The sequence below is a fragment of the Carassius auratus genome, chromosome 14 (genome assembly GCF_003368295.1).
Source record: "Carassius auratus strain Wakin chromosome 14, ASM336829v1, whole genome shotgun sequence".
Lineage (NCBI taxonomy): Eukaryota > Metazoa > Chordata > Actinopteri > Cypriniformes > Cyprinidae > Carassius > Carassius auratus.
In genome coordinates this window covers 14,352,934-14,380,286 of record NC_039256.1, presented here as the reverse complement: position 1 = coordinate 14,380,286, position 27,353 = coordinate 14,352,934, and the positions used below count along the sequence as shown (strand labels likewise).

The window sequence follows — 27,353 nt, the reverse complement described above, 5'->3', positions numbered from 1 at the left end:
GTAGATAAAACAAATCTGAAATAGTTGTGTAACATAATGCTTGTAAAAAGCTTTGCACAGACAAATGTTTCACGGACTTTTTTTGAGGAGTCATAAATGCAATCCAATACTTAGTCCAAATGATAAATAATTAAATAATAATCATTAGGTTCCATTTTTTTTAAGGAAAAAGTTCTTAATAGAAGACCACACACATATTTCTTCAGAGACTGCAACAGTATAGTTTATCTGACCAGAGCCGTGTGCTTTCGCAGTACAGACATCTTACAAAGCAGTAAGATTTACTTGCTGTAAATATAAAGTACACCCAGAAAAATCGCTCTCGTGATGAGCAGGTGCGCTGGTCTCCTGTGAGCCATTTGCAAAGAGGGAAATAAAAGAGCTCTTACTGCTTTGGACGCTGACGAAGCTGGTGGCGTTTTCTCTGCCCAGCGAGTTCTCCGCCACACAGGTGTAGTTCCCAGAATCCTCCTGTCTCACTCTGCTGATGTGAAGCTTTGAGTTTTTCCTGCACAAAGCATCCAAGACACAAAGAAAGAGAGAACCTGAGAAAAACATCAGGGTATATGAGGGTAGAGAGACAAAAAATAGTCACACATTGGTAGAGACTTTGTAGAGAGCAGATAATTTGTGTATTTGCAAATGTACTGAAGTTGGTATTTATCCCAGAAGGATAGGATCCTGGATCACCAAGTTGGTGGGTCTAGAACAACATTGCTATCAAGAAATCAGACTGTAGGATCATATGCTGCATTCAAGTTAGTGCAATGAAATGGCGCTTGCACTCTGGAAACTGTTGCAGAAATCCCAACAATTTTGCCAAGATGAGCTCACATAAAAATCCCAGCACAGAAAACCATTTAATAGTAAGCACAGTTGCAACATCATATAACATAAAACTTGTGTAACAAGCAAAGGTTTGAATAGACAGGTATATAAAATATAATAAATTGTTGGACAATAAAATATCATTCCATTTCCATTTCCATTCAAAAGCACTGGGTCAGATTTTTCTCTTTTCTCTACTTTTTTTTTAATAATTCATATTTTATTCAGCAAGGATGCATTACATTGATAAATTACATGACAGTAAAGACTTTTTCTAATGTAAAAAAATACTTCTTCTTTAAATAAATGCTGTTCTTTTGAACTTTCTTTTCATCAAAGCATCCTAAAATAATTAAGCAGCACAACTATTTTCAACACTGATAATAATAAGAAATATTTCTTCAGCATATTAGTATGATTTCTGACGGATCATGTGACACTGAAGACCGGAGTAATGATGCTGAAAATTCAACCGTGCATCACAGCAATAAATTACATTTTAAAAAATACATTCAAATAGAAAACAATTATTTAAAATTTTAATATTACTGGAGTTTTTGTTTAGTTTTTTCCCCTCTGTGTTTTGCCAGTCTCTGCGAGTATAAGACGCTTTTTCCAAAAACATAAAAAATGTACTTCAAACTTCTGAACAGTAGTGTATTTATCATTTGTATTTAGTAATTTAGCAAATCAAATCGAATCCAAATTGACTAACGAATAAGGAACATCACAAACAATCAAGTCTCTACAGCTGGAATAAGAGATACAGAGTAGGAATATCCCACATCTGACTTTGGGCTAGGATTAGGCTTAGACCTGATTTTTCATATCTGACCAACAAAGGAGATATGAAGTCCAGTAATATGTCCTACTTGGCTTCATCACATCATGCGTGGGGTCTCTAGTGGTGTCAATGTGATACTCGCATTGTCTCTCTGGCCTTCTCCTCAGGTCAGCATGTGAACAGCTCATTAGAGGAGCAAAGCTCTTGAAGGATCTCACTCTGGAGCCGAACGCAGAGAAAATGGCAGCTGCGCGTATCATCATCTGTCCTAACTTGACCTCCATCATTATTAAACCATGCCTGTCCATGTTGTCAGCTCTTTCACTCACAGTTCATCGGCGTAAGTGTGTGTGTCTTAACGGATGTGAGCGCATGTCTCCGTGACTGTGAATCTGCTTTTTCAGCACACACACATTTGCAAAATTACACAAGGGGCCAGTGAACAGGCAATCCTGTTAGAGTGATCTGCTTTCTGTGGAAATGTGCACCTCAGCACTTTTTGTCGGAGAACAGAAGAGGACCGTGGCGTTACGGAATGCCCTGAATTCTCCCGTATGTTTCTTTCCCTGCGGTCCCGGCATATTGAGCAGCTACATACAGTTCCATGTGCACTATTGATTTGTGTTACAAACGGCTGAATGACATTGATGCAATGTTACTGTAACGTGTACAGCTCAGCAGCTTTTTATTAGATCCGTAATCCCGTTTTACGAAACGTAGCTTTCCTATATATTAAGATTTTTGCATGATTATGCAATTCTCACTGAAGACTAATTTATCTAGACCCCAAGCGTATATAAACTTAGTCATATGTTGTTGTTTTTTTATTATTCCATTCTCCTCCTACAGACGCCACTGAGGGAGAAAGTATTGCGTGTTTGGGCCCACACACTCTCCCCTCAGATGCACCGGCAAGCCACGGTCCCATTGACAGAGAAAAGCAATGTAGGGGAAGTTACCCAGAATTCACTGATGGAGCTTCCTTAAGATAGCTGACCAGAGCTTGGAGATTCAACATCACTCATTCTGACTGAAGAGGAATAGTTCAGCCAAAAATGTACATTTGAATATAATTTAGTCAATATCTTTCAAACCTGTATGACTCTTTTTTTCTCGACATAAACATAAAATTACAGCCTCAAAGTTCAAAAATTTAGATTTATAAAAAAAATAAAAATTAAAGTAATATTCAGCAAGGACATGTTATGCTGATAAAAAATGATAGTAAAGACATTTATTATGTTAATCATTATGTTACAGCATTTTTTTTTTTACTTTTTATTTATCAAAGAATCCTGATAAAATGTTAATCAACACAATTGTTTTCAACATTGATAACAATAAGAAATAATTCTTAAGCACCAAATCAGCGTATTAGAATGATTTCTGCTGAAAATTCAACTTTGACATCACAGGAATAAATTACATTTTAAAATATATTCAAATAGAAAACACTTCCTTGATTGTAATATTATTTTAGAAAATTACTGTTTTGACTATTTCTTGATCAAATCAATATAGCTTTGGGAAGATTTCTTTTAAAAATGTAAGAAAATCTTAATCACAAACACACTTGTGAATACTTTTTTCGAATTTAGGTGAATTTACGTATTCAATAGTTTTGTACTTTCCCATGAACATGACATGATGAAATATTAAATAAATGAAAGAATATTTGTATATAACAATATTAGAAACTGCAAATGAGATTTGAGAACTGTAACAGAAGGGTCAACATATATCTTTTATTTCTGTCTGTTTCTCATACAAATCTATCAAATGGCTTCTGAAGGCTTAGAATTTAGCGCACAAGACATTTGGACCATTTTTTGGCAAGATTAAGATGGGTTTTTTTTGGTACTGCTTTCATTATATGAGAAAGAGCAGCGTGAAATTTCTTCATAATTTCATAAAGAAAAAAAATCACATGGCTTTGGAACAACATGAGAGCGAGTAAATGATGAAAGAGTTTTCATTTTGTGTGAACTTCTCCTTTAACAAGACGTCTGCATCTCTCTCCCCTCTGAAAATCTCTGAGTCTATTTACAAACTAGGACAATCTTCTGCTTGAGTTGATGGGAGATGTATTTTTAATACCTCTGATGCCAAGAATAGTTCTGCCAGCGTGTGAGTAGTGTGTTTGCTTGTGCATCTGTGTGTGTGTGTGTGTGTGTTTGATGAGTCTTACTTGTTGGATTTGATTTTGACGTCTTTCCTCTTGCGGAGCTGGCTGCCATCTTTGTACCAGTTGAAGGAGGGGTTCGGGTTGCCCACGGCTTCACACTTGAGTGTCAACTTTTTACCTTCCAGGAGCCACTGAGAATCCATGGGCTTCACCTTCGGAGCTGATGCTACAGATGGAGAAAACAGACAGAGAGTGAGCACAAAAGAAAAGCAGGTTTGCCCAAAGGACAGAGAAAGCACACATTTTTTTTCTCTTTAATACAGCAATGAGAAATGCTTTCGCTTTGATTTGCACTGATTTCAATAAAAACAACAGAACGTATGATGTTGCAAAACATATTTGCTTGTTATTTTGGGCTGTTTATTCCTTGCACGTTCATTTGACATTGTGCACACTCGTCACATTTGCTGCTCTTTTTACTCATCCTAAGGAATTTTAGGAGAAATGTTTGACACAAAAAAATGAAGCGAACTGTGAGCAAACTGTGAGATTGACTGAGGTGACAAGTGGAGAAGAAAGAGAGGTTACTGGAGGAAAAAAGAGGGACAGATGGAGGGAGGGATGGATTTTGTCAAAGGAGGAAAGGAGAGAAAGAAGAAGGCATGACAGCTGAAAATGCAAGGGAGCATGTTGAGAGACAGACGCAGATGGGAGAATGAAGAGAAGCAAAGAGAAGAGAGGGAAAGCAGAAAGAAGAGAGAAACGAAAGAGTGTGTGAGAGATTAATGGGGCTCATCTTTCTGCAGTTTACCTCGCTAAAGTAATCTATCTAGCAATAAGAAACAAGCCCAATATTGTGAACTATGAGTAGTAATAAAAATACAGTTAGTGCAGCAAATAGTGATCACAGTTTACACACACACACACACACACACACACACACACACACACACACACACACACACACACACAATAATAATGCTGCTACTACAGAGGGTTTGTTTTATTTTACACCTCAAGGTTCAAGTGAAAACCCTGATAAACCAAAAAAGACACCAATTATAATTATATTTGAAATCATAAACATAAAGCATATTTATTTTTTACCTTTAAGATATATATTATTTTTTTTTCACATTTTCCTTTCAAGTTTTCATTACTGTAATGCATTTGAATGCTTTACTTTTTTGAAATTTTTATTTTTCCTCAAAAGTAATTCTCATAACACTCAATACTAAAAAAACTTTTTTATGCATTTTTTTAAACCAGTTTTAATGCTTTTTAACTTAAATTAAAGATAAAATATATAGACTATAAAAATATTATTGTGTATAAATACATACAGTCTGAATAATATATATTTTGTATTTACAATTTACATTAAAAATATTACAATATTATTATTTATAATTCAAGCATATATCAAGGATATATATATATATATATATATATATATATATATATATATATATTTCACATGTACTCATGTGAAAACTTATTAGAACATTATAATTTAGAAAATAAAACCTCAGATGAACAACAACACATGGCAAACTGCGCAGTGTCATTGTTTATTTTAAAAAAATAAACCCAAAATGGAAAAGCCATGGGTGAGAAAATAAGAAAACCCTTACCGTTTACATAAGAATTAAGAGGCTTAGCAGCAGTCAGACACTGCTAATCGAATGCCTTTGATTAACTGATCATCAACCAGTGTGAGCACCTCTATAAAAGGTGTGTGTTAACACAATGCCAAGGAGGTAAGACATCAGCAATGATCTTGGAGAAGCAATTGCTGCTGCCATCAATCTGGGAAGAATAATACAGCCATTTCCAACCAATCTGAAGTCCATCATTCTACAGTGAGGGCGATTATTCATTCACAAGTGGAAGACGTTCAGATCAGACACAAATCCTCCCAGGAATGGACGCTTCAGCAAATTTACCCCAAGATCAGACCATGTGATGCTCAACAATCATATCAGCACAAACACCTCTTACCAGAAGTCACACATGCTGGTGGAGGGCCAATGATTTTGGGCTTGTTTTGTAGCCACAGGACCTGGGCACCTTACAGTCATCGAGTCGACTGTGCGCTCCTCTATTTACCAAAGTATTCTGTCAAATGTGAGGACATCCATCCGACAGCTAAAGCTTGGCCAAGACTGGATGATGCAATAGAACAATGATCCTAAGCACACAAGAACATCTACAACAGAACGTCTGAAAAGAAAAGAATCAAAGTGGTGCAAAAGCCCAGACCTCATCCCGACTGAAATCATGTGGTGAGAACTGTTTATAAACAAAATTCCCACAAACCTCAATAAACTGGAGCAACGTTGCAAAGAAGAGTGGGCCAAAATTCTTCCAGAACGATGCGAGTCTGATAAAGTCATACAGAAAATGATAACTTCAAGTTATTGCTGCTAAAAGTAGATCTGCAGGCAACTGAATCATAGGGTGTCCTAACTTTGTCACACATGGCTTTTCCATCTTGGCTTTGTTTTTGTTAATCAAATAATGACACGGTGTGACATGTTAGGTGAAATTGTTCATCTGAGGCTTTATTTCCAAATTTTAAGACTTTCCAAGGACCAGATCATTTTTTATTATTTCCTGGTACAGAAAACCATGGAATTCAATAGGGTGTACAAACTTTTTCCACATGACTGTACATTATAATATACAATAAATACCTTTTATATTATTCAAACTTAAAAAATTTAAAACATTTGATAAAATATAAATGCAAATTTTCATTAAAATATACAGTATGTAATTTCTATTTTAATATTAAAGAGCCACACAGATTGGAAATCAAAAATTACCTGTATTACAGTGTATGATGTAGCTGTCCATCAGTGTAAACAATGTGCAAAGTAATTAAACCAAAAAGTACACGATTTATAAAGTTATTGGCTTCTAAAGTAAGGAGTCGACTCTGAATCGCTGAAACGAGTCGTTATAGATTTGAAATCTTTTGCCCATCTCTATGTACGTCACTAGGAACACTTTGCCTCCGCCTCCGCCTACCGTCTTGAGAGAAACTGAACTCTGACCTGCTCCACCCCCCCACACACAGACGCTCTGGTTGGTGTGATAGCATCATGTTTTTAATTGTAAAGGCAAGTTTGTTTTATTTTCACTGCCAAAGAATGAAGATCAGAAGATCCAATGGCTAAAATTCATTTTTACCACAATACCAGAGCAGTACAACAAATCCTTGTTGTGTTCACAACATTTCACTGATGACTGCTTTTCTAATCTCGGTGAGTACAGCAGGATTTTCAAAGCGTTTGGCCATAAAAAAAAACTTTATTTAGACCAGCGAAGTATGATTATGAAGTTATGTGTTTGTTTTCTCCCGAGTGTCTTATCAGTATGTGTGCTGTCTGTAGCCTGTCTGCGCTGATCTTCATTTACAAACACGTCATTAAAATGAAGTGTAACTCCGTGAATACTCAACGAAGAGACATGAGAGAGATATCTATAGAAAGCTTGACATGTCTACTTTAAAAGTAAACAAATGCTGCTAACAGATATTCTGTGATAAAGTAATCCATATGAAAACAACATGATGTCCGTTTTTCACGTCTCCCTTCATTATATCTAATGTGACCACGCCCCCGCGCTGAACGCGCTATTCAGATTCAAACTGAAGCGTGCGGCTTGAATACACCCACACAGAAGAAAAAGCAGTGAGACTGTTCAAGTTTTTTATTTTACTGTTTGCTTCGCGATGAGAGGAGTAAGACATAATTCACCCCAAACAGATGCTAACACATAGTTTACCGTGGAGGTGTGTGCGGAACAACCAATCAAAACTATGTTATTTGACCAATCAGAACACAGTATGCTACCGAAAGGTGGGGTTTAAGGAAACTGAATATTCTGAACAGCTTCGCGCGAACCGTTTGGGGATCTCTGAGAATTGAGGTAATTTTAAAATGATATTTTGACAAAATGACAATGTTTTTTAACCTTGGATGGATTTAAACCTAATGTACAGGACTTATAAACAGTGATAGGAAGCTTAGAATTTTCATCTTACTGGCTCTTTAACTTTTGATATTAACTAAAATGTGCTTTTTTTGCTTTATGCAAAATATGTTTTAACTTTTCTTTCCTTTGATTTTGATGTGAAATTCCGTAAATCTAATAATAATAATATTCCTGTAAGTGGAAACCTCATGAAACAAAAGACTTCAGGTAGAGATTTGGACTGAACAATGTTTAACTGAGAGTGGCTCCATCTGTGCTTTTCTCCTTCTCTCTCTCTCTCTCTCTCTCTCTCTCTCTCTCTCCAGAGCAATACTTCATTCTGTCACATCCAGTGAAATCACACCTTCTCATCTCCAGATGCTTGTGAGACACTCTCTCTCTCTCTCTCTCTCTCTCTCTCTCTCTCTCTCTCGACTCCCCCACTCACTTTCATTTCACATACACTCCAAATGTTTAATACACACTTACACCTCTTGACTAAAACACAAATATAGTCCTCCTCATGCAATTAATGCACATGTACAGAAGCATTCACACACATTTCACTTCTTATCACATGCTTGCATGTTGTAATTCTGCTCACGTGGACTCAGGAGCACAAGAGGAAACCTTTACATGTCCAAGAGAGACTTGCAGCTGATTGCTCTGTTAACAGAAAGCCCAGAACACCCGCTCACAAACAGCACAGTGAAAAACCTCATTCTGAGTGCATCCCATCAGCTTCACTCATCAATAACAGCCAATCTGCTGCCTCGGCAACTTTATCATGAATCTACCACCACTTCAGATCACTTCATTTGACCAGAGAGGGAAACCACTGTCAGAAACTTGATAACAGATGAAGACATACACACATTCTGAAGGAATATTAAAACACATTAATATAGAGAGACAACTTAAAAAAGGACTGATTTTCCAAAAAAAAAAAAGAAAAAAAAAAAACCTGAAACACTGGGATTCTGGGATGTAATTGAAGTGTAGTTCAAAAAATTTAATAAAAATATTAGATACAAAAAAAAAATATATATATATATATATATATAAATGACTAAAACATAGACTTTAAATTAACTGGAAATATCAAAAATACAAGCTTTCAATTCAAACAAATAATAAATACAACAGTATAAATAGTACTAAAATAACATTGATGTGATGCCAACATTTTTTCTATGAGTATCTCAATCTGTCACAATAAGTACTAGGTTTACATTGCATGAAATGCTTTAAATATAAATAATATATAATATATGTTGCTTTAATTCGATGCACATTATTTAAAATAAATGATGTACTTGTAAACCTTCATCAAAATTAATACTTGCTCTGCCTCTGAAACTATGTTTTTTTTTTCTTTTTCAAAGAACAAGTCCACTTATTTTCAACCTCATACCATACAAAGGACACTTTTCATCAGTTCCAGATGGAAAAATATCATGTCCCTACATTTTTCCCTCACTGAATACCTTGTTTCCATCACATTACATAGAAAAACAAGGCTTGATTTTATGTTAACTCTAACAAAAATCTGCAGAAAAGATCTGGTTATTCTCTTATTTTTATTTGTGCTTTTGCCACTTTTTATTGAAAGCACCACAACCATACTCAAACTTGTCAGAGCATGTGCACTACCCTTTAAACCCAATCTACTACAGTTCGATTGTATATCAGGAGTTTATTTTGTATAAATCACTAAACTATCAGCAACACAGTAAGTGGAAGTATTGGGGACAGTAGTCCAGAAGACGAAAGAATAGCAGGCATTTCATGTTCATCATCGAGTTGATTTCTGCTTGATCAGTAAATCCAAGTATAAACACACAGGCACAAATGCACACACTGATAATATTGACAGCGCACATGAAGGATGTCTTTTCTTCTTTCTGCTCAACGCTTCTTCCACTCGCTTTCATAGTCCTGGAAGTCTTTTATTAGAAATAGTATTTGCGTCCCTGTATCGTCTAGTCTTCCTTCTTCTACAGAAACAAGGCCTATGAGATGACACTGACTGCTGCAGATCGGTTTCTGCAAATATTAAGGGAAAATAGCTGTCTCTCCCTTTTAAAACTTCTTATCAAGCGTGTGAACAAATAATCAAGATCTAATAACGCACATCAAACACATTTAACATTAATAAAACTACAACATGATTTTCCACTGAAAGAGGTCTCTTATGCTCACCAGGGCTGCTTTTAGTTGATCAAACAGTAAAAATAGTAATATTCTGAAATAATATAACAATTTAGAGAGTTTTCTACATTAATATATTTGTAAATTTGATTTATTCCTGTGATGTGAAGCTGAATTTTCATCATTACTCCAGTCTTCAGTGACATATGATCCTTCAAAAATCTTTGCTGCTCAAGAAACATTTCTGATTATAGTCAATGTTAATATATATATTATTATATTACAGTTATATAAAGCTAAAAATAACAACATTTATTTCAAACAGATTGTATGACAATATAAAAGTTTTTACCGTGACTTTTGATCAATTTAACGAAACCTAGCAGAATAAAAGTATTAATGTCTTTTAAAAAATTTTAACTAAAACTTTTGAACACTAGTCTATTTAAATTGCAGTGGAATTTTTATTATTATTATTATTATTTTTTTTTTTTTATATCTATCAAGTTTCAGTGAATGAGAGATTCCAATACCCTACTACAGAAAAGATTGTCAATCAATCAATATATCAATATTTTTAATAACCACTCTGGAATATTTAACATCCTTGTTGTTATACATCTCAACATTTACTTAGTTGAAAATCAAACATTGGTAATGGTGGTAGAAAAATGTCTGGTACAAGGTTTATGTAAGAGTCTCTGACATCACCCAAGACAGAAGTGTGTGTGTGTGTATAAAGCTGCACAAGGTTGCAGTTGTGCATGAATGCTTTTACTCAAATCAGCATTTTCTGATGGAGTTTTATCACCGACCACCCTCTCTCTTTCTCCTTCAAGGTTCAAACGTACATCTGTCCAGTGGAGCGCGCGCACACAAACACACACATATCATCACGCACACACATAATAAAGAAGAAACTGTGATAAATAAGCTGAATTAAGCTCAGACACTCATATGACACGGCACAGAAAAACATAAACACTCATTAACACCTGCATGCAAGAGCATTTATCATGAGCTTCACACACACATGAACGGACAACTAACCGACTTTTTCTAAGCTATCGCTGGTAACCATCACATAACCACATCTCTCTTCCAGACGGCCCTCAGCTGGAATGAAACCAGAAAAGACACTAAAGATTTTTATTAAAAACAAACCCATGGAGGCGAAGCAGTGACTGTTAAACTTGTCCAGCGGTGGAGAGGAAATCTGAATCTGAAAACAAACCTGATGTTGCAATATGAACAAAATGTGATATAAAACACAGCACTATCCACTGGGACACTCGATAGAAAGCCAACAGTTACAGATAAATAAATCCTTTTTCACAGGGACGAAAATAAATCAACTTTTAGGGAAATAAAGCAAAATACAGTTTCTGGTTTGAGAAATATTTATGGATGAAATTCCCATAATTCCACTCTGAAATTTGATTGGATTAGCCAAATCTGATGTTGCAATATGAAACCTAATGAGATCAGACAAACAGTTTTGTCCATAATCCGGAGAAAGAAGAATATCAATGTCTACATCGACTTTTGACCTGTCCAACAATACACATCCATGAAAAAGAATATATAAGTTCTCTTATAGCTAAAAATCTTTTTTTTTTTTTTTTTTTTTGAGATGACAATGACTCTTTGTGACAACCCTCTCTAGAAACTTTATTCAGATTAGTCAAACGCAGTCAGAGGTCAAATATTCTGAATATTGACTGCTGTCAAAAACAGTACAATCAACGGCTCATCCCACACTCTTAGAAATAAAGGTACAAAAGCTGTCACTGGGGCGGTATCTTTTCAAAAGGTACATATTTGTACCTAAAGGGTTCATTTTGGTACCTTAAAGTGTACATATTAGAACCTAATACGTACAAAAGTGTAACTTTTGAAAAGGTATTGCTTCAGTGACTGCACTTGTATCTTTATTTCTGAGCGTGTTTTGTCTCTTTATGGCCTCTACAACCAAGCAAATACAATAATTTTTGTTCATGTTTTTCTGTCAGAAAAAAAATCGTCATTCATCTTTATGTTGCCATAATAATTGTCTGACTGTATATTATCCCTTAAGTATATCAACAATTACTTCATTTGCACTTTTTTTTTAAGTTAGAGAAAATTAATATTTTTTTATTCAGGAATTAAATTGACCAAAAATGACTAATACTGCAATAATGTTACAAAATAAATAATAAATGCTGTTCTTTTGAACTTTTTCTTCATTATAAAATTTTAAAAGAAAAAAGTCAAACAACAACATGATTGTTTTTTAAGGACACTGAAGACTGGAGTAATGATGCTGAAAATTCAGCTTCGCATCACAGGAATAAATTACATTTTAACATTGAATAGAATAGGAAATGGTTATTTTAAATTGTAATAATAATTCACAATATTTCTGTTTTTACTGTATTTTTAATCAAACAAATGCAGATTTGGTTAACACAAGAGTCTTTCAAAACTTTTAAAAACCTTATTAACACAAAACATTTGCAAATATTATTTTTATCATTACAGAATGTAATTAATCCAAGTTGCATGAAAAAATTCTAAGGGAAACTTTTCCCTAAAAACAAATCTTATAGTGTGAAACGGCAGAACGTGACAGCGAATGCAGAGCTTGTGATCGAAAGTTTCCACAATTCTCTGGAAACAAGGTCAAATTTAGCATGCTTTAGACGGCTTGCAGTTCTCACTTCAGCTTCACGCCAGAGCTCAGATATCACACATCTTTACTCTTTCCTTCACACACACACACACACACACACTCCACTCATTCTCCACAGCTTGATGACAGTACTTGCACAGAGCAAAAAAAATCGGTATCTCTGTTGCGTTTTCCAGTAAAAATATCTAAACTCTTAAAACAAGATAAATTGAAACTGGAGAAGCAAAACTGCGCAATAAGACTTTCAAAGAATAAATCTTGAACGCCATCTTTGTCTTATTCCAAGCATAAATCTATCAAAATGTATGCTAAAAATATGAAGTAAAAAAAGCATTACATTGCTTCTCAAGTTTAGATATGTTAACTGTAAATCAAAACAGAACTACTGATTAATAAAATGATTTTTTTTGCAGTGCACATGACATCTCACCCCTCTTTTTTCCCTCCCGTGGTCCGTCTTTCCTTCGCCTGTCACTCTTTCTCCTTTGCTGTTCTCTCTCTCTCATCCTCCTGCAGTTGCTGTAGCTGATCTCTCTCATGCTGAGACTGGATTATGAAAAGTAAGCTATGAAGACGGGACGCGGACGTGTGTGTGTGTGTTTCCACATTATAACTGTGTTGGACAGTCCCACCCCTCATCACACTCAGCAGGGATACACCTACTGATGGGTGGGGAGTGTTAGGAGATTGTTGGAAAGAAGAGAAACAAGCTCACAAGAGAGTACCGAGTATTGAGAGACAAACAGAGAATGAGAGTATGATAAGTAGACAAGAGTACATGGATGATGAGAGATAATTAGAGGGTCCATTCGATGTATTTGTGCTTTAAGGGAAAAGAACAGCCGAAACGCCCTGTAGATGGATCTGGATCGGAGTCCAAACAAAATAACACACAAATTTGGGCTGGTAAAGCTCAAAGGTTCAATAATGGAAGATGGCAAGCAGGTTGTGGGTTTGAACTGCTTAAGCATTGACCATGTAGGACGATAAGCTTAACTAGCTAAGAACTGTCAGTGCATAGTTATATTGGTTCAACCTTGCTGAAAGAAATATGAACAAACGACCTTGTACCAGCTTTCGGTGGTTAATAGATATTTCGGCTTAAGTTTGCAAAAACAAAAGGAAAAACTTGGGACAAATGTACAGCACCATGAAGAAACTTTTAAAATGAAAGTTATTTCTTAAAAACTTCTAAATGAGACAAAAACCAAAAAGAGACAAACTATGCACTACTGTTCATACGTTTTTGGTAGGATTTTTTTCTAAAGAAATATCTACTTTTATTCAGCAAGGACACATTTAATTGATCAAAAGTAACTGTGAAGTCATACTGACCCCAAACCTTTGAATAATAACAACTCACTAAAGCAATTTGTAATGGTTGAAACTCCTTAGTTGCGCATACATTAATCCACATACTGTAAAACATTAGTCTCACTTCAATCGGACAATCCACACAACTTTAAAGACTAAATAATAAACATTTTCTGCTGAATAATTCATGCAAGTTGTCCCATTTCTACATTTAAACCCTATGGTGCATTTAACCCATAGACTTCCATTACTGCGTCACTCACTGTAGAATCACTATTCTGTGTCATCAATAAGAGATTCATTTGTATTCGACTCAAAACTTTCCTTTAATTGGGTTTCCTTTAGACCAGCTACAATAAATAACCAAATTCAACTAGTTAAAGCGGTCATGAACTGTAGAAGCAGACGAGGAGGCGGAGTTTAGCCGCACTATTACTTTATAGAGGCACATTCCACAAGCTGTCGTTTCAGCAGGCTTTAATATAAGTTGTTTTTAGAGTAACAACAATGTTTTGAGTTATGAAACTAACAAGATGTTTTTATACTTTGATGACATCTTGCATATCAAAATATGAAGGGAATTTTGATTCTCAGTTCATGACCCCTTTAAAAACCACATAGAACCAGCTACCAATGCAACCGCATTTACAAGCAGGGACCAACACAAAACCACTAAAAGAGCTCTGTAGATCCTCACATGGTTTATAGTATAGGTGTTGGTGTATCTGGCAGTACATCTGATCCTAACAGGCACACGGACAGCAGGAAAGTCAGAGCGGCAGGACAGTGCTGCTTTAACCTAGAGCGTGTGCGGAGGTCACCCTCATACATCTGTTACAGAAGCGGCCTAACGTCGGTAACCCTTAAACGACCTTGCAGAGACACATCTGTGATCTCATCTCCACTGCAGTTCTCATTACGTTCTGCAATTTAGCTATCAATTTCCATTAGTGTCTCATTGCCCATCTCTCTCGCTCTCTTCCACAAAAGATGCAAACTACGGGTGAGAGTAGTAAAATAGCCGTCCAAAAAGGTCAACTAGTGAGTTTATCTAGATATCTTCAGATTTTCTTCAACTTTAACATTTAGCGATGGTGCTTAAAATGGGAACTTTTCATTGAGGGGTTTAGTGTGCTGTCCTGACAGTGTGCATTTCTTTAAAGTAACAGCAACTTTTGGACTGATCTCAAAATTTATCAATAAAAACTGTATAGAAATGTACATAAAAATAGCATGTAGTTCTATATTCACACACACACACACACACACACACACACACACGCACGCACACACACACACACACTTAACACAACATAAGCTTGTTTATACTTAAAACAAATAAATCTGCCAAAAAACATTCAGATTAAAGATGCTTAAGTTATTGATCTTGTTTCACAGATTTTTAGAAGTGAAAAGAACAAAGTAAATAAATAAAAACAACAACAACAATAAAAAGGATGTATTTGGCCGTTGCATCATACCTCACACAATAAGTACTGCTATTTTAAGACAATCTGTCTGAATTATTTTTTAATGATTTTTAAATATTTGTCTCTAGATGATGGGTAAAAGTGGTGTAACTAACTAGCTTGCAAAATTTGCATAAATCAAGCTACAAGGTCGAAAAGATCAAGATCTCTGAGGTGAGACAGAACAAAATCATCATTTTTAAGGAATTATGAACATGATTGTGTTAATTATATGATAGATAATAGTTTATTGAAACTGTAATACAAACCACATCCCAATAATGCCATTCAAAGCAAAACAGATTATGCTTTGCACATCAACAATGCTGCAGTACGTGGTAAGTTGGTACAGATCAAAATGTAATTGAATATCGCTGAACAAAACGAGCATCACATTAAGGATTTGTGATTATTCAGACTGTTTTTCATCTTAGAAATTTGAGAAACACACAGTGATGCAGCAGCCAAGTGTGATCTGTTTACATATTTGATTCAGTGAGTTGTTTAGATTTTCACTCTTTCTATCACCAGAAAAGTTTCTGTCTCCTGAGATCCTCTCTCTCTCTTCTTCCTTCAATCTAGGAAGAAAAGACCTGGGCCATACTGACACTAATACTTTGGATGAAGTGAAACTCACCCAAGTGTGCATACAAGTGCGCACACACACACACACACACGGTTGCTTACACACATACACAATTGATGTACACACTCGTTCTCTCAGAGGAAACAGAAAGAGCGGGTGAACAGTGAGCTTGATAAGAGGAACATGAAAGCTTGTCTGAGACATGCCTGAAAGAACAGCAGTAAAGATCTAATATCTGAGGGAAGTGTGTGTGTGTGTGTGTGTGTGTGTGTGTGTGTGTGTGTGTGTGTGTGTGTGTGTGTGTGTGAGTTTAGGGTCGAGTCTACAACACAGCCTTTCTGTCAACTGCATTTATGAAAGAATGGCAGCCGCTACGGAGAGAAAATAAACAGAGAACATGAGAACAAGAAAGCAGAATTAAATTTGTACATTTTCTAAAGAAAACAGGTGCTTTGTTAGATTGTCTCCTGGTCAAGATCCAATATTCAATTCATAATGACTTCTGTTATCAAATATTATCATAATTTAAAAATATTGTTTTCTTTTTGAATAAGATTTAATTTATTCCTGTGATGCAAAGCTACATTTTCATAATTATTTGAAATTTTGTGGAAACCATGAATCTTTTTTTTTTTTTGCATTCTTTGACAAATATAAGTTTTAAAAGGAACAGCATTTTTAAAAGTTGAAACAGAAATCCTGAATAACATTACCAATATTTTATTCAATTCAATTTAATGTGACCTTGCTGAATAAAATAATTAATTATTTAAAAACAAAATTCTGAACCCCAAATGTTTTAAAAATTCTGTATGTGTAGTAGGAACAGTAATTTAAATAATAAATGTACATGTAATATTAAATAATAATAATAATAATAATATAATATAATATTTGATCATAAATAATAATAATAAATGACTAGGAAAGAGTAAAACTCACCAAACTTAAAGTCTTAAAGAGGCAATTCATGCAAAAATCAAACACAAATGTGGAATATGAAAAAAGGAGACATTTTGAAAAATGTCTGTGCATTCAAGTCTGTGGAGTCCATTGTTGTTATTCTTCAAAAAGAAAGAAAGTGATTTGATTGGAACATCATGAGGGTGAATAAATGACACATTTTAGGGTAATAATTAATCATTTTAAAATTAATTTATGCTAATAAATACATACCACAGACTTATATTGTTTAAAGCTAATTTTATATATATAACTATATACTTAATTATTTATATAATACTGATACTGTAATTTATAAAAAGCTAATGTAAATACCATTGACTTGGAAAAACCTTAACCAAAACAATGATAAAACAGCTCTCACATAAAGAAAAGAACAGAAAAGTAAAAGTAACACTTTACAACAAGGACGTTTGTTAACATTAGTTAATGTAATAATTAAAATTAATAAACAAAGAACAATACATTTATAACATTAACTAAGATTAATAAATACTGTAGAACTATTGTTCATTTTAGTTAATGTTAGCTAATGACAAAAAAAAAAAAAAAAAAAAAAAAAAAAAAAAAAACTTTTCAGAATTTCTTAAGATTTTTTAAGATTTAGTTCATTGCTGGGGACAAAATTTGTCCATGTATGACTGGCATATGATCTTAGTGGTTCACTTCCAGTCAATCAAACACACACACACACACACACACACACATATGGGCATACGTGACTTGGTTGCAGTGTGTGCCAGCTCTCTGTGACACTTGTGTGTGAGAGAGAGACAGACTGTCACATAGAGAACAGACCAGAATGAATGTGCACAATGATACTGACAGCCAAAAGAGGGCATGTCTCTCTCTCCCTCACTCTTTCCGTCTGTTTGTGTCACAGCGAATCTGTAGCTATCTGTTCCTCCAAACACAAAAGGCACTAGAAGTTAAATCCTGCAGGAAAGGGTTAAAGCATAGTGGATGTTGGATTTCTTCATCTGAGCATGCACAATTAAACATTTCTGTGTCTAAACCACTGACTAGTTTGTCGTGAGTCTATGATACAGATGATGAGATGTCTGCCAATCTCAGACAGACTCTGATTCACACTAGCACAGAGTTCACTTTAAAACCAAAGGTACTGTTAAATGCATATACAATACACGTCCTCAGACAGATTGGATATGACAGCAGAGGAAGCCCACAGCGAAATAGAAACAGACAGCATTAAGACATGTGAAACCACAGACTGCTGTTACGTGTCAGAGGAGAGAGAGGCTGGACTAATTATACAGTTATATCATTATTATATATCATTCTGTTATTGATATTATTTTATCATAACATACATAATATTAAGCAATATTAATATATAAACACACTAATATTATAATATTAAATTATAATTTAATATATAATATTACATTAACTTCTACGTAAACATGTACAAACACATTTAAAAATAATCATAATTATAATAAATTATATTCATTTATTATTATATTATGCACAAACATTAACATAATTCTATAATTGATATAATTTTATTATAGTATATAATATTAAACAATATTCATATATATACACACACTGATAGTATAATATTAAATAATATCCAAATATATACAAAGATAAAAATAATAACATTTCTATATATTATATGAATCTATCATTTTTATTACATACACACACATTGGGTTTCCATGTTTTATGGTGAAAATCCATAGGCGTAATGGTTTTTATACTGTACAATATATATGCAAATATATATACAAACACCTAATTAAAGTATCATTATTTCTATATATTATATTATTTGTATATGTATTGTATAAAATTTGGGGATAAATATATATATATATATATATATATATATATATATATATATATATATATATATATATATATACATATAGTTTGTGAAACATGTAATCTGAATTCAAACATTGAGTCATGACAGAGATGTTTGAAAATTATGGCCATTACCATTTAGTACTTACTTTAGTCATCACTCTCGAGTGGAAACTCAAGCTGAGAGCATTACATTGTAGGATACACTATTTCACACAGTGTGTTTCAGTTGTACTGTATACTGCACGTTTTGGCAGATTTATTATGTCACACTGCACACAGTGTACATGTTGCAAATTGCAAACCAGAATAAGTAGTATGGCAGTGTGCCATTCAGAACATGCCCATTGACTGTAGAGTCTTGAAATGACTCTTCGGCACAGGTCCTTCCGCCTACAGTGTTTGAGAGAGCACTACACATGTGCCCTCTCACTGTCAGGTGGGAACTGAAAGCATATCAAGCCTTTACATTTATGGCAATGTGGAAATTCACATTCATGACAGCAGGGGTAACACACTATGCAACTAGATCGTAAGAAAAGAGTTGTGCTTATCCATGTAAAACGTGCCACCATAATGCCAGTGTCACTTACTACACTTAAAAACAACCCTCCAAGATTTCTATTATATCATTTAATGCAGATTGAAACAACAAAATCCCTGTTCTGTGTAAATATCTTGTGTTTAGAAACACAATTTACTGAGGATCTACTGAACAGAGCAACCAACTGCAAATTGCTCTGGACTGACTTTACTGTAACACTGATGTTAGCCATTTAAGAGACCCTACGCTAAAGTAAGATAGCTGGAAAAATTATTATTCTTGGCAACCTCTGGGACATGCAGGCACATATGAAAATAAACCACTTCATGTGAGAGCTGCAGCACCATGAAAGGGTTTATTTTCCCGGAGCTGTGTTGCTTGTCACAGTTCATTCCTCTTTACACCATTTCTTTTGAGAAAATTAGTGTCAGATAAACGCAGAAACTCAAAGGTCTTCACAACAAATAGCCAAAATAAAAGTTTGACTTAACTTGAAGAAATTATTGTATAGTAAAATAAACTTCTTATTACTATAATTATTTAGGTATCGTGCAAGATATGCTTTCATCCATGTTTTAATTTATAGAATATAAATATTTTATTTCACAAAGATAAAAATGCTGTTTTCTTGTAAATGAACTGCTGGATTGATTCGATTGTTAATGTCGAATGAAGTTAGACATCATTAGACACCATTTTTGATTATGCACTTCCATTATACATGGATCTGTGTGTTAATACAGTTTACAGTATATTTTGCGAAGACAGACTGGTTCATAGTAGAACAAGTGAAATGGTTATCTATAGTTTAACCAGAAAACTCTTAGGTTGATCTGAGTACTGATGATTTAAGCCCACTAACCTGGAAAACTTTGGTTTACTCATCATCAACTCATTTAGCTTACTCATGAGTTTCTTTCTTCTGTTGAGCACAAAAATGATATTTTGAAGAATATTGGAAACCAAACAGTTAACAGAAGCCACTGACTTCCATATCATGCACAATTACTAAGTCAATAGTTAACAGCAACTGTTTAGTTACCAATATTCTTGAGATCACAACATTCTTCAAAATATCTTCTTTTGTGTTCAACTGATGAAAAAATCTCATACAGGTTTGGAACAGCATGATGGTGGGTAAATTATGGCAGAAAAGGAAGTAAACCAAGGAAGTGAACTAGTAGGAAGGGATTACTAAAGAAGCGATTATACTTGTAAACCTGTACATTTTCAAGGTAAACTGATCCACCTCAACTTCCTAAAGTTGCATAAAACTAGTCAATCAGATTGGAAAATGCTTTATGCATTATTTGTTTACTCTGTTAGCACTATTGTTATTTTACACAAATTAGATGCAGCTAAAAATGCTTTGACAATACAAATTCTTGCCAATAAAGCAGACTAAATTAAACCTGAGTGGAAGCTGACAGAGAGATGCTGCATGTGATTTGATAGTAGGATGATGAAACTTGAACTCCAAGCCCTGCTGGATCCGAACACACACCATCAGCCAATCAGATCGTCCGATCTCCTCCAGCCTTCCATCAAGGGTTGCACTCTGAAGGTCAGCTGACTTGCTCTTTCTCACTCACCCACACACACACACACACACACTTACTCCTCCATTCTCATACAAACACACACTCTCTCATCCCATCTTTCACACACTTCTCTCCCCTCCCCCCGCGACTCGGTTTTTTGCCCTCCAGAAACGAACGGATCGCTCATGTCTGCTTTATCAAGTGCCGTTATTCAGCTCGCGCTATTTGAAGCATTCAAATCAAACGGCGTAACACAGACCTGACTGCACACACATATAGAAATGCAATCAATCATAACAGTCGAGCAAAAAATATATAATCATCATAGTTTAAACCTGTTTATTATTATTATTATGAGACTGCAATTTCATCTTTAAGACAGAAACACCTCTATCTGTGCGTGAGATCAGTGTGATATCTGCAGCACGCAGCTGTCACCATGGTAACCACTCTTGTGAGCGAGAAAGAGAGAAAGAGAGACATAGACAGAATAATTATACGATTAAACAATTAAAGGAGCAGCTAAAACGTTCTCCAGTGGATGCTGGTACTGCGGTTTCATCCGTCCCACAGTTAAAAGGAACAATGAGTGTAACAGTAACCTTTGACACCAACATCGCACAGTGAACAGCTTTCTGGTCTCTCCGTGTCTCCTGCCACCTCTCCAGGGTGGAGGAAATAAGAGTTTGCTACTCGATATCACCGGCAGCACAATTTCGCTCAAGAGCCCTTGTGACTGCGAGTTTGAATGCACCAAATATACACACACCTCATTCATTAGTGCTACAAAATCCATCCATATATTCACACTCTCGATGTCTATTTCCAGTTTTACCATGTAGAAAACGCCAGAGCGGCCTCTATCTCACTGCAAAACACTCTTTAATATGTATGTGTGTGTGTATCTTTATCAAAGACTTAGGGCCCTATTTTAATGATCTAAATGGAAAGTGTAAAGCGCACAGCGCAGGTGCACTCAGGGCATGTCCAAATCCACTTTTGCTATTTTAACGATGGAAAAACGTTTGGCGCGCCCAGGCGCATGGTCTAAATGGGTTGTCCCTATTCTCTTAAAGAGTAATGGGTGTTGTTTGGGCATAACATTCAATAAACCAACCAGAGTCTCATCTTCCATTCCCTTTAAGAGCCAGTTGCACTCGTCCCATGACAGATTTGCTATTTACACGGCGGAATTTGGCAAGCGCAAAGACAGAACGCGTCTCTGAGATGAAATGGAGCTGCTCATGTTCGATAAATAGAAAGCCTAATTCAGATAAATGCGATGACTATCCATTATGACATGTAGGCATTTTTATATTTAATTAGACTACAAAAATGGTCTATGGCGCAGTCCATTTTCAGCTCCTTAAAATAGCAATGAGCCAGCAATGCACCTGAACACACCTCTTTTTTAGACCAGTACGCCCTTGGGCGCGCAAATGGGCGCAAATGCATTTGCTAATTAAACGACGTGGCGCTGGACGGGAAAATGCGAAGGTGTATAACGTTACGTCAGGTGTATGATAGGGCCCTTTCTGTGTTACATTCATTTTTTGTACAAAAACAACTAAATTCAGACAATGAATGTAATGTAATGCTGGTTAACACGATACATTTTACAGAAATACTAGCAAATAATAAAAGATTAGAAAAAGAAGTCAGGTTGAACTTTATTCTATATGTTGTGGTCAAAAAGTTGTCTCAAATTGGGTGTTGATGGTGTTTCAGTTCACCAAAACTTACATTCAGTAAATGTGTTTTGAACTTGTTTTGTGTTGCTTTAAATAGTGAAAGTTGTAAAATGATGGGGAAATGGGACTGGGACCCAGTACAGGCTATATTTGTGAATTAATAACAGCTAATTCCCAAACACACACACACACACACACACAAAAGAAAGAGACAGTGACAAAAGTAGATATAAACACAAGCAAAGCATTGTGTCAAATAATATCTAAATGCTGAAACTATTCAAGATTTTATGTTCAAAAGTTTGCAGTTGGAAATATTTTACAATATTTTTCAAAGAAAAGGATGCATTTATTTGATCAAAAATACAGTAAAAAGTAATATTATGAAATACATATGATTAAAATTTACAGTAACTATTTTCTATTTGAATATATTTTAAAATGTAATTTAATTCTGTGATGCAGAGCTGAATTTTTAGCATTATTACTCCAGTCTTCAGTGTCACATGATCCTTCAGAAATCATTCTAATATGCTAATTTGGTGTTTTAAACATTTTTTATTATTATTATAAATGAAAGTTGTGCTTAATATTCTTGTGCTTATGATTCTTTTGTATATAAATGTTTAAATTATTATATAAATAAATAAATAAATAAATATATATATATAAATCTTACTGAATACAGAAAGAACTACTGTTGATGGATTCACTATTATTTATACAGCGGTAAGACAACAGATACCTCTATTAACTGTTGTGTTTTGGTGGAAACTATAGGATCTATTTTTGTACAGTACTGTAAGATGTGGTACAGAGTGTGCTTTACAAATGGGATCTATACTCCATAACACACTGAATCCCAATGGAGCCCGGAGAGAAAAACCAGCTGCTAATTAAAAAAAAAAAGTTGACACAGCAGGTCTATCAGAGCCAAACGAGAAGCGCTTACATTAGCATCACCTCCACTACATGAGCACCTCATCACAGCATATTAACACTACCTGAGTTTAAGATCGGCAAAGACACTCATGCAAACTGTTTTACATCTTCTGAATCACTAAGGTCTGAAAAATACTACTCAAAACATCCACTCAAGCTCAAACACACAAACTATACAAGCTCAAAAACATTTTACAATGTGTCACACTGCATTTCCATGCCTTGCAGAAAAGGCTTTCAGTTCAGCTGCTGTTGTGCCAAATAATCATTAAGTTTACATATTTATAGTTAAAACACATCCAGTTTAATGGCACAGACATTTAAATGAAACTCTATCACTCCCTTGAATACAGAGGTCTGTCACCACTACAATATTCAGACCTCTAACAAATGGAAAAATCTAGTAAACAACCTTTTATTCGAGCCAAAAAACGCCCACAAAAGGAGACCCATGCAATGCGGCTAACCAGTTCATTTTGTTTCTAAATTTGTGTTTTTGTTTTCTATGACTATATTTCAAAGGATCACGTAGGTAAAGCATTTTCCAGTGCATTTTCATCATTTGCATGTGAACCCTAGTGTAAGTGGATTGTCTGATTGACTTGTCGATAAATTTAAATTATAAGCCCTTTATAATTAAACGTTATTACCTGACCTCGAAAAGTGTAAGATATTCCCTAAAAAAAATGAAGTTAGATTTTTTAAAATATTAATATTGTCTGAAATACACTGTACTGTACAATAATAATATATTTCTGTCATAATTTCTTCAAGTTAAACCAAAGTTTTATACTGAGGGATTGTCATGAACACCTTTGAATTTCTGTGTTTATCTGACAATAGTTTCAAATGAAAGTGACTCTACAGTAGAGCTGCTCTGGAGTCCATGTCCTCATACAGTGAATGCTGAAAATGCTTGAATATGTGCAGTAGATGAAACTGCACCGCTCATTCATTCACACAGAGACAAGTTTATTTCATATTTAAACGTTCAATATTCAAAGGCACTAGTCCATACTGTGATTTAAGTGTATAGCCCGACTTTCGATTCATTCATCCAGAATATTCCATCACAAAATGCTTTTTTGTTGTTGTAATAGTTTTTACCGAAAAGCTAAACAATACTGGACCCTGAAAAAAGCATGGATAAAGGTTTTGCAGTGTAAACTGACTAAAGCGCAGCATGCTTATTAAAACACAAGCGCTAAAAATATAAAAAGAACTCACTAATTGACTAGCTGAGCATCATGACCCATCCCTGGTTAATATGGCAGCAGTAATAAATACACAGACGCAGCGTGTGTGAAAGGGGCCCTAGTGTGATTGTCTCAGAAATGAGCTCGGCTGAGTCGACCTGCTTACCTGAGTCAATGTGTTTCTATGAGTTCATTTCAATTAGACATTCCTGACACATCTCTCAGAGCTGAGGATAGCGTGAATGAGGGCTGAGCGAGCGAGCGAGAGAGAGAGAGCAAAGTGAAAGAGAGAGAGATGGGCACAGTAAGTGATGAATAGTTGATGAGATGCTCGCAGGCAGAGCAGAAAGGGGAAAGCTATTCTCTTTTACGCTCCCTCCTCCCTCTCTTTCTCTCTTTTTCTGGTGTGCAGCCCCCTCCCCCTTCAGTGCATCTGGTTTTCTCTTTCTAGCACTCTCATTTGCTTACCTTCTCCCCTGTTCCACTCGTTATTTTCCGCAATAGCATCTCTCCCGCGCTCCCTTTCTCTGTTTCAGTAATATCTCCCCTCCTACTTTCCCACAGATTTGTGATATCAGAAGAGCGCTGGCTATAGAACAAAATATATATTACTTTTATTTTCATTTCACGTGTGCTCCGGCTACGTTCGTGACAGATACATCTGATTTCTGTGAATGACTGTAGCGCTGGGCGAATGGAGAGACTAACAAATTCTTCGGTCTTTTGCGCTTACAGCGGGGTCTAAAAGTCTGAGAGCTTGGTGTCATTAAAGCAAAAATGTTTATATTAATTAGAAAAATATCTGCATTTTCCATTGCAAATGATCAACTGTAAAATAAGCATTTTTGCACATCTGTCAATGATGCAAGAGAGCGACAATATAAAACAAATTATGTTAATTTTTTATTTAACTTTTCACCCAAATTATCTTATGGATATTTTGCAAAGAAAAACAATGTCATTTAAATTGAATGCAGAAGATTGCATTTTTCAGACTACTGCAGTAAAACAAAAGACCAATGTACAAAATACGAAGAAAGTAATTAATTTTGGTTGTTGTTGTTTTTATTTAACTAAAGATCTAATGCTGGTTAATTAATTTGAAGTTACAAATCTTATACAATGTCATAAATAAAACTTTTTCCACATAATTTTGGACCTCACTGTATCACATGACCCAAACAGGAAGTCATCACAGACATAATTACATTCCTCCATTCATTACATTCATCCAGTACAATCAGCAAAAATGAACTGATTTGATGGATTGCGTAGTTAGTGTCCATGTACTGAAGCCGCTGGACTACCAAGGAAGTTTGTGAGCATGTGTCAATGGACTGAAGATAAACTTAGTGCTGTTCAATAATTCAGTGAGTGGGTAAACCTCAACTGTCCTTCTGCAGCTTAAAGGGCATCACTGTCTCTTTAAGCTTCTTATGAAGCTCCATTGCTCCTCTAACACAACTTCATACAGCATCTACACGTCAGATTAGAAAGCACCAGCTTCCTCTATAAGGGGCTGCTCTCCTCCCTGTGGGAGATTTGCCTGCATTATCATAATCTGACCAGTAGGTGGGGCTGTTTCTGTGACGCCGCCTCTGATGTTCTGCATATCTTCATGGCTTCAGGGGCTATGCAGGAATGTTTAACAGACTGCATTGAGGAAAAAGCAATAATGTTGCGAGTATAAAAGTGCCGCTGTTTGCGACGGAATATTAAAACAATGCGCAATCAATACGTTCATTAATATTTCCCATTTCGTATCTGAGTGCTTTTGATACAGGCTGCTTTTTATCTTGCGTGAACACGCCGACTCAACTGCCCTCGGCTTTCTGTTCTCTCTGTGTTTGAAAGAGCACATGGAGAAGTTACTGTGAAATATAAATCAGAGGCAAATGAGAGAAAAAGGAACACGGTCAGCTAAAACTCTGCACTCTAGACTGCAGCCTGCATAATTCATACGAGCTCTAGATCTCTCGCTCTCTCTTTCTCTCATCAGCACTGACACACACTTTTCAATCCTCTTCCTCTCCTGCAAGCACATTCAAACTTACAGACTGTGTGTGTGTGTGTGTCTCTCTGACTTTCTGCTGCAGAGTTCAAGGTATGGTCACTCTGATCAGTCACGTTTAGATCAGTCACACTGGGCTAGATGTTCACTCATACCCTGTCTGTCTGTCCTTCTCTGTAGTCTGTCGGTCTGCCATGTCTTTCAGTCTCAGAGCTGGATTGTGTTTCTGAGCACACCAGTCTCTGTGGGTCAAGACTGCTCTCATTTTCTTTCTAACAAACAGCAACTCTCACCATGTGACAGACTTTTGCGCTGCACATTTTCCTAAAGGTATGCATTAAGCTTTCAGATTTTACTGGGTAAATCCTCTGAAAATCACCTGACCTCCTTCACACACACTATTTCTGCATAACACTTCTTTCCTATCTCCCTTTCCCCAAATGTTTTAGAGTAAACGAAAGCCATTTTCCATTCATTCACAAGTCAACTCATTCATATCGGCTCAGTGACACATACAGTGAGCCAATTTCACCAGCTTGGATATCATTTTCTCAGCACATAATTGATATTTATATATCCCATTCATCATTCTAAAAACAAACACGTATATATTAAACATAGCTATCTAAATGTAATATTTTGTAGCTAGATTGAAATGAAGACCTGCTATTTAATTCAAACTATAAAACAATATTTTATATTTAAATGTTATTTTAAATT

At 35.3% G+C, this 27,353-nt stretch overlaps 1 protein-coding gene across 4 annotated transcripts in view; it reads right to left on the bottom strand.

The window, feature by feature from the left end:
* The window catches only part of nrg2b (neuregulin 2b), a 73,876-nt gene that overhangs the window by 38,536 nt on the left and 7,987 nt on the right, over positions 1-27,353 (bottom strand). For 3 of the 4 annotated variants that reach the window (XM_026280198.1, XM_026280199.1, XM_026280200.1), the window contains 2 exons: positions 3,801-3,963; positions 390-508 (listed from right to left, as the gene is read on the bottom strand). In XM_026280198.1, coding sequence (XP_026135983.1) covers positions 390-508; positions 3,801-3,963 — 282 coding nt within the window. Of the gene's footprint in view, positions 1-389; positions 509-3,800; positions 3,964-12,973; positions 13,564-27,353 lie in introns of those variants that run through there. The other variant, XM_026280201.1, reaches the window with a different exon arrangement.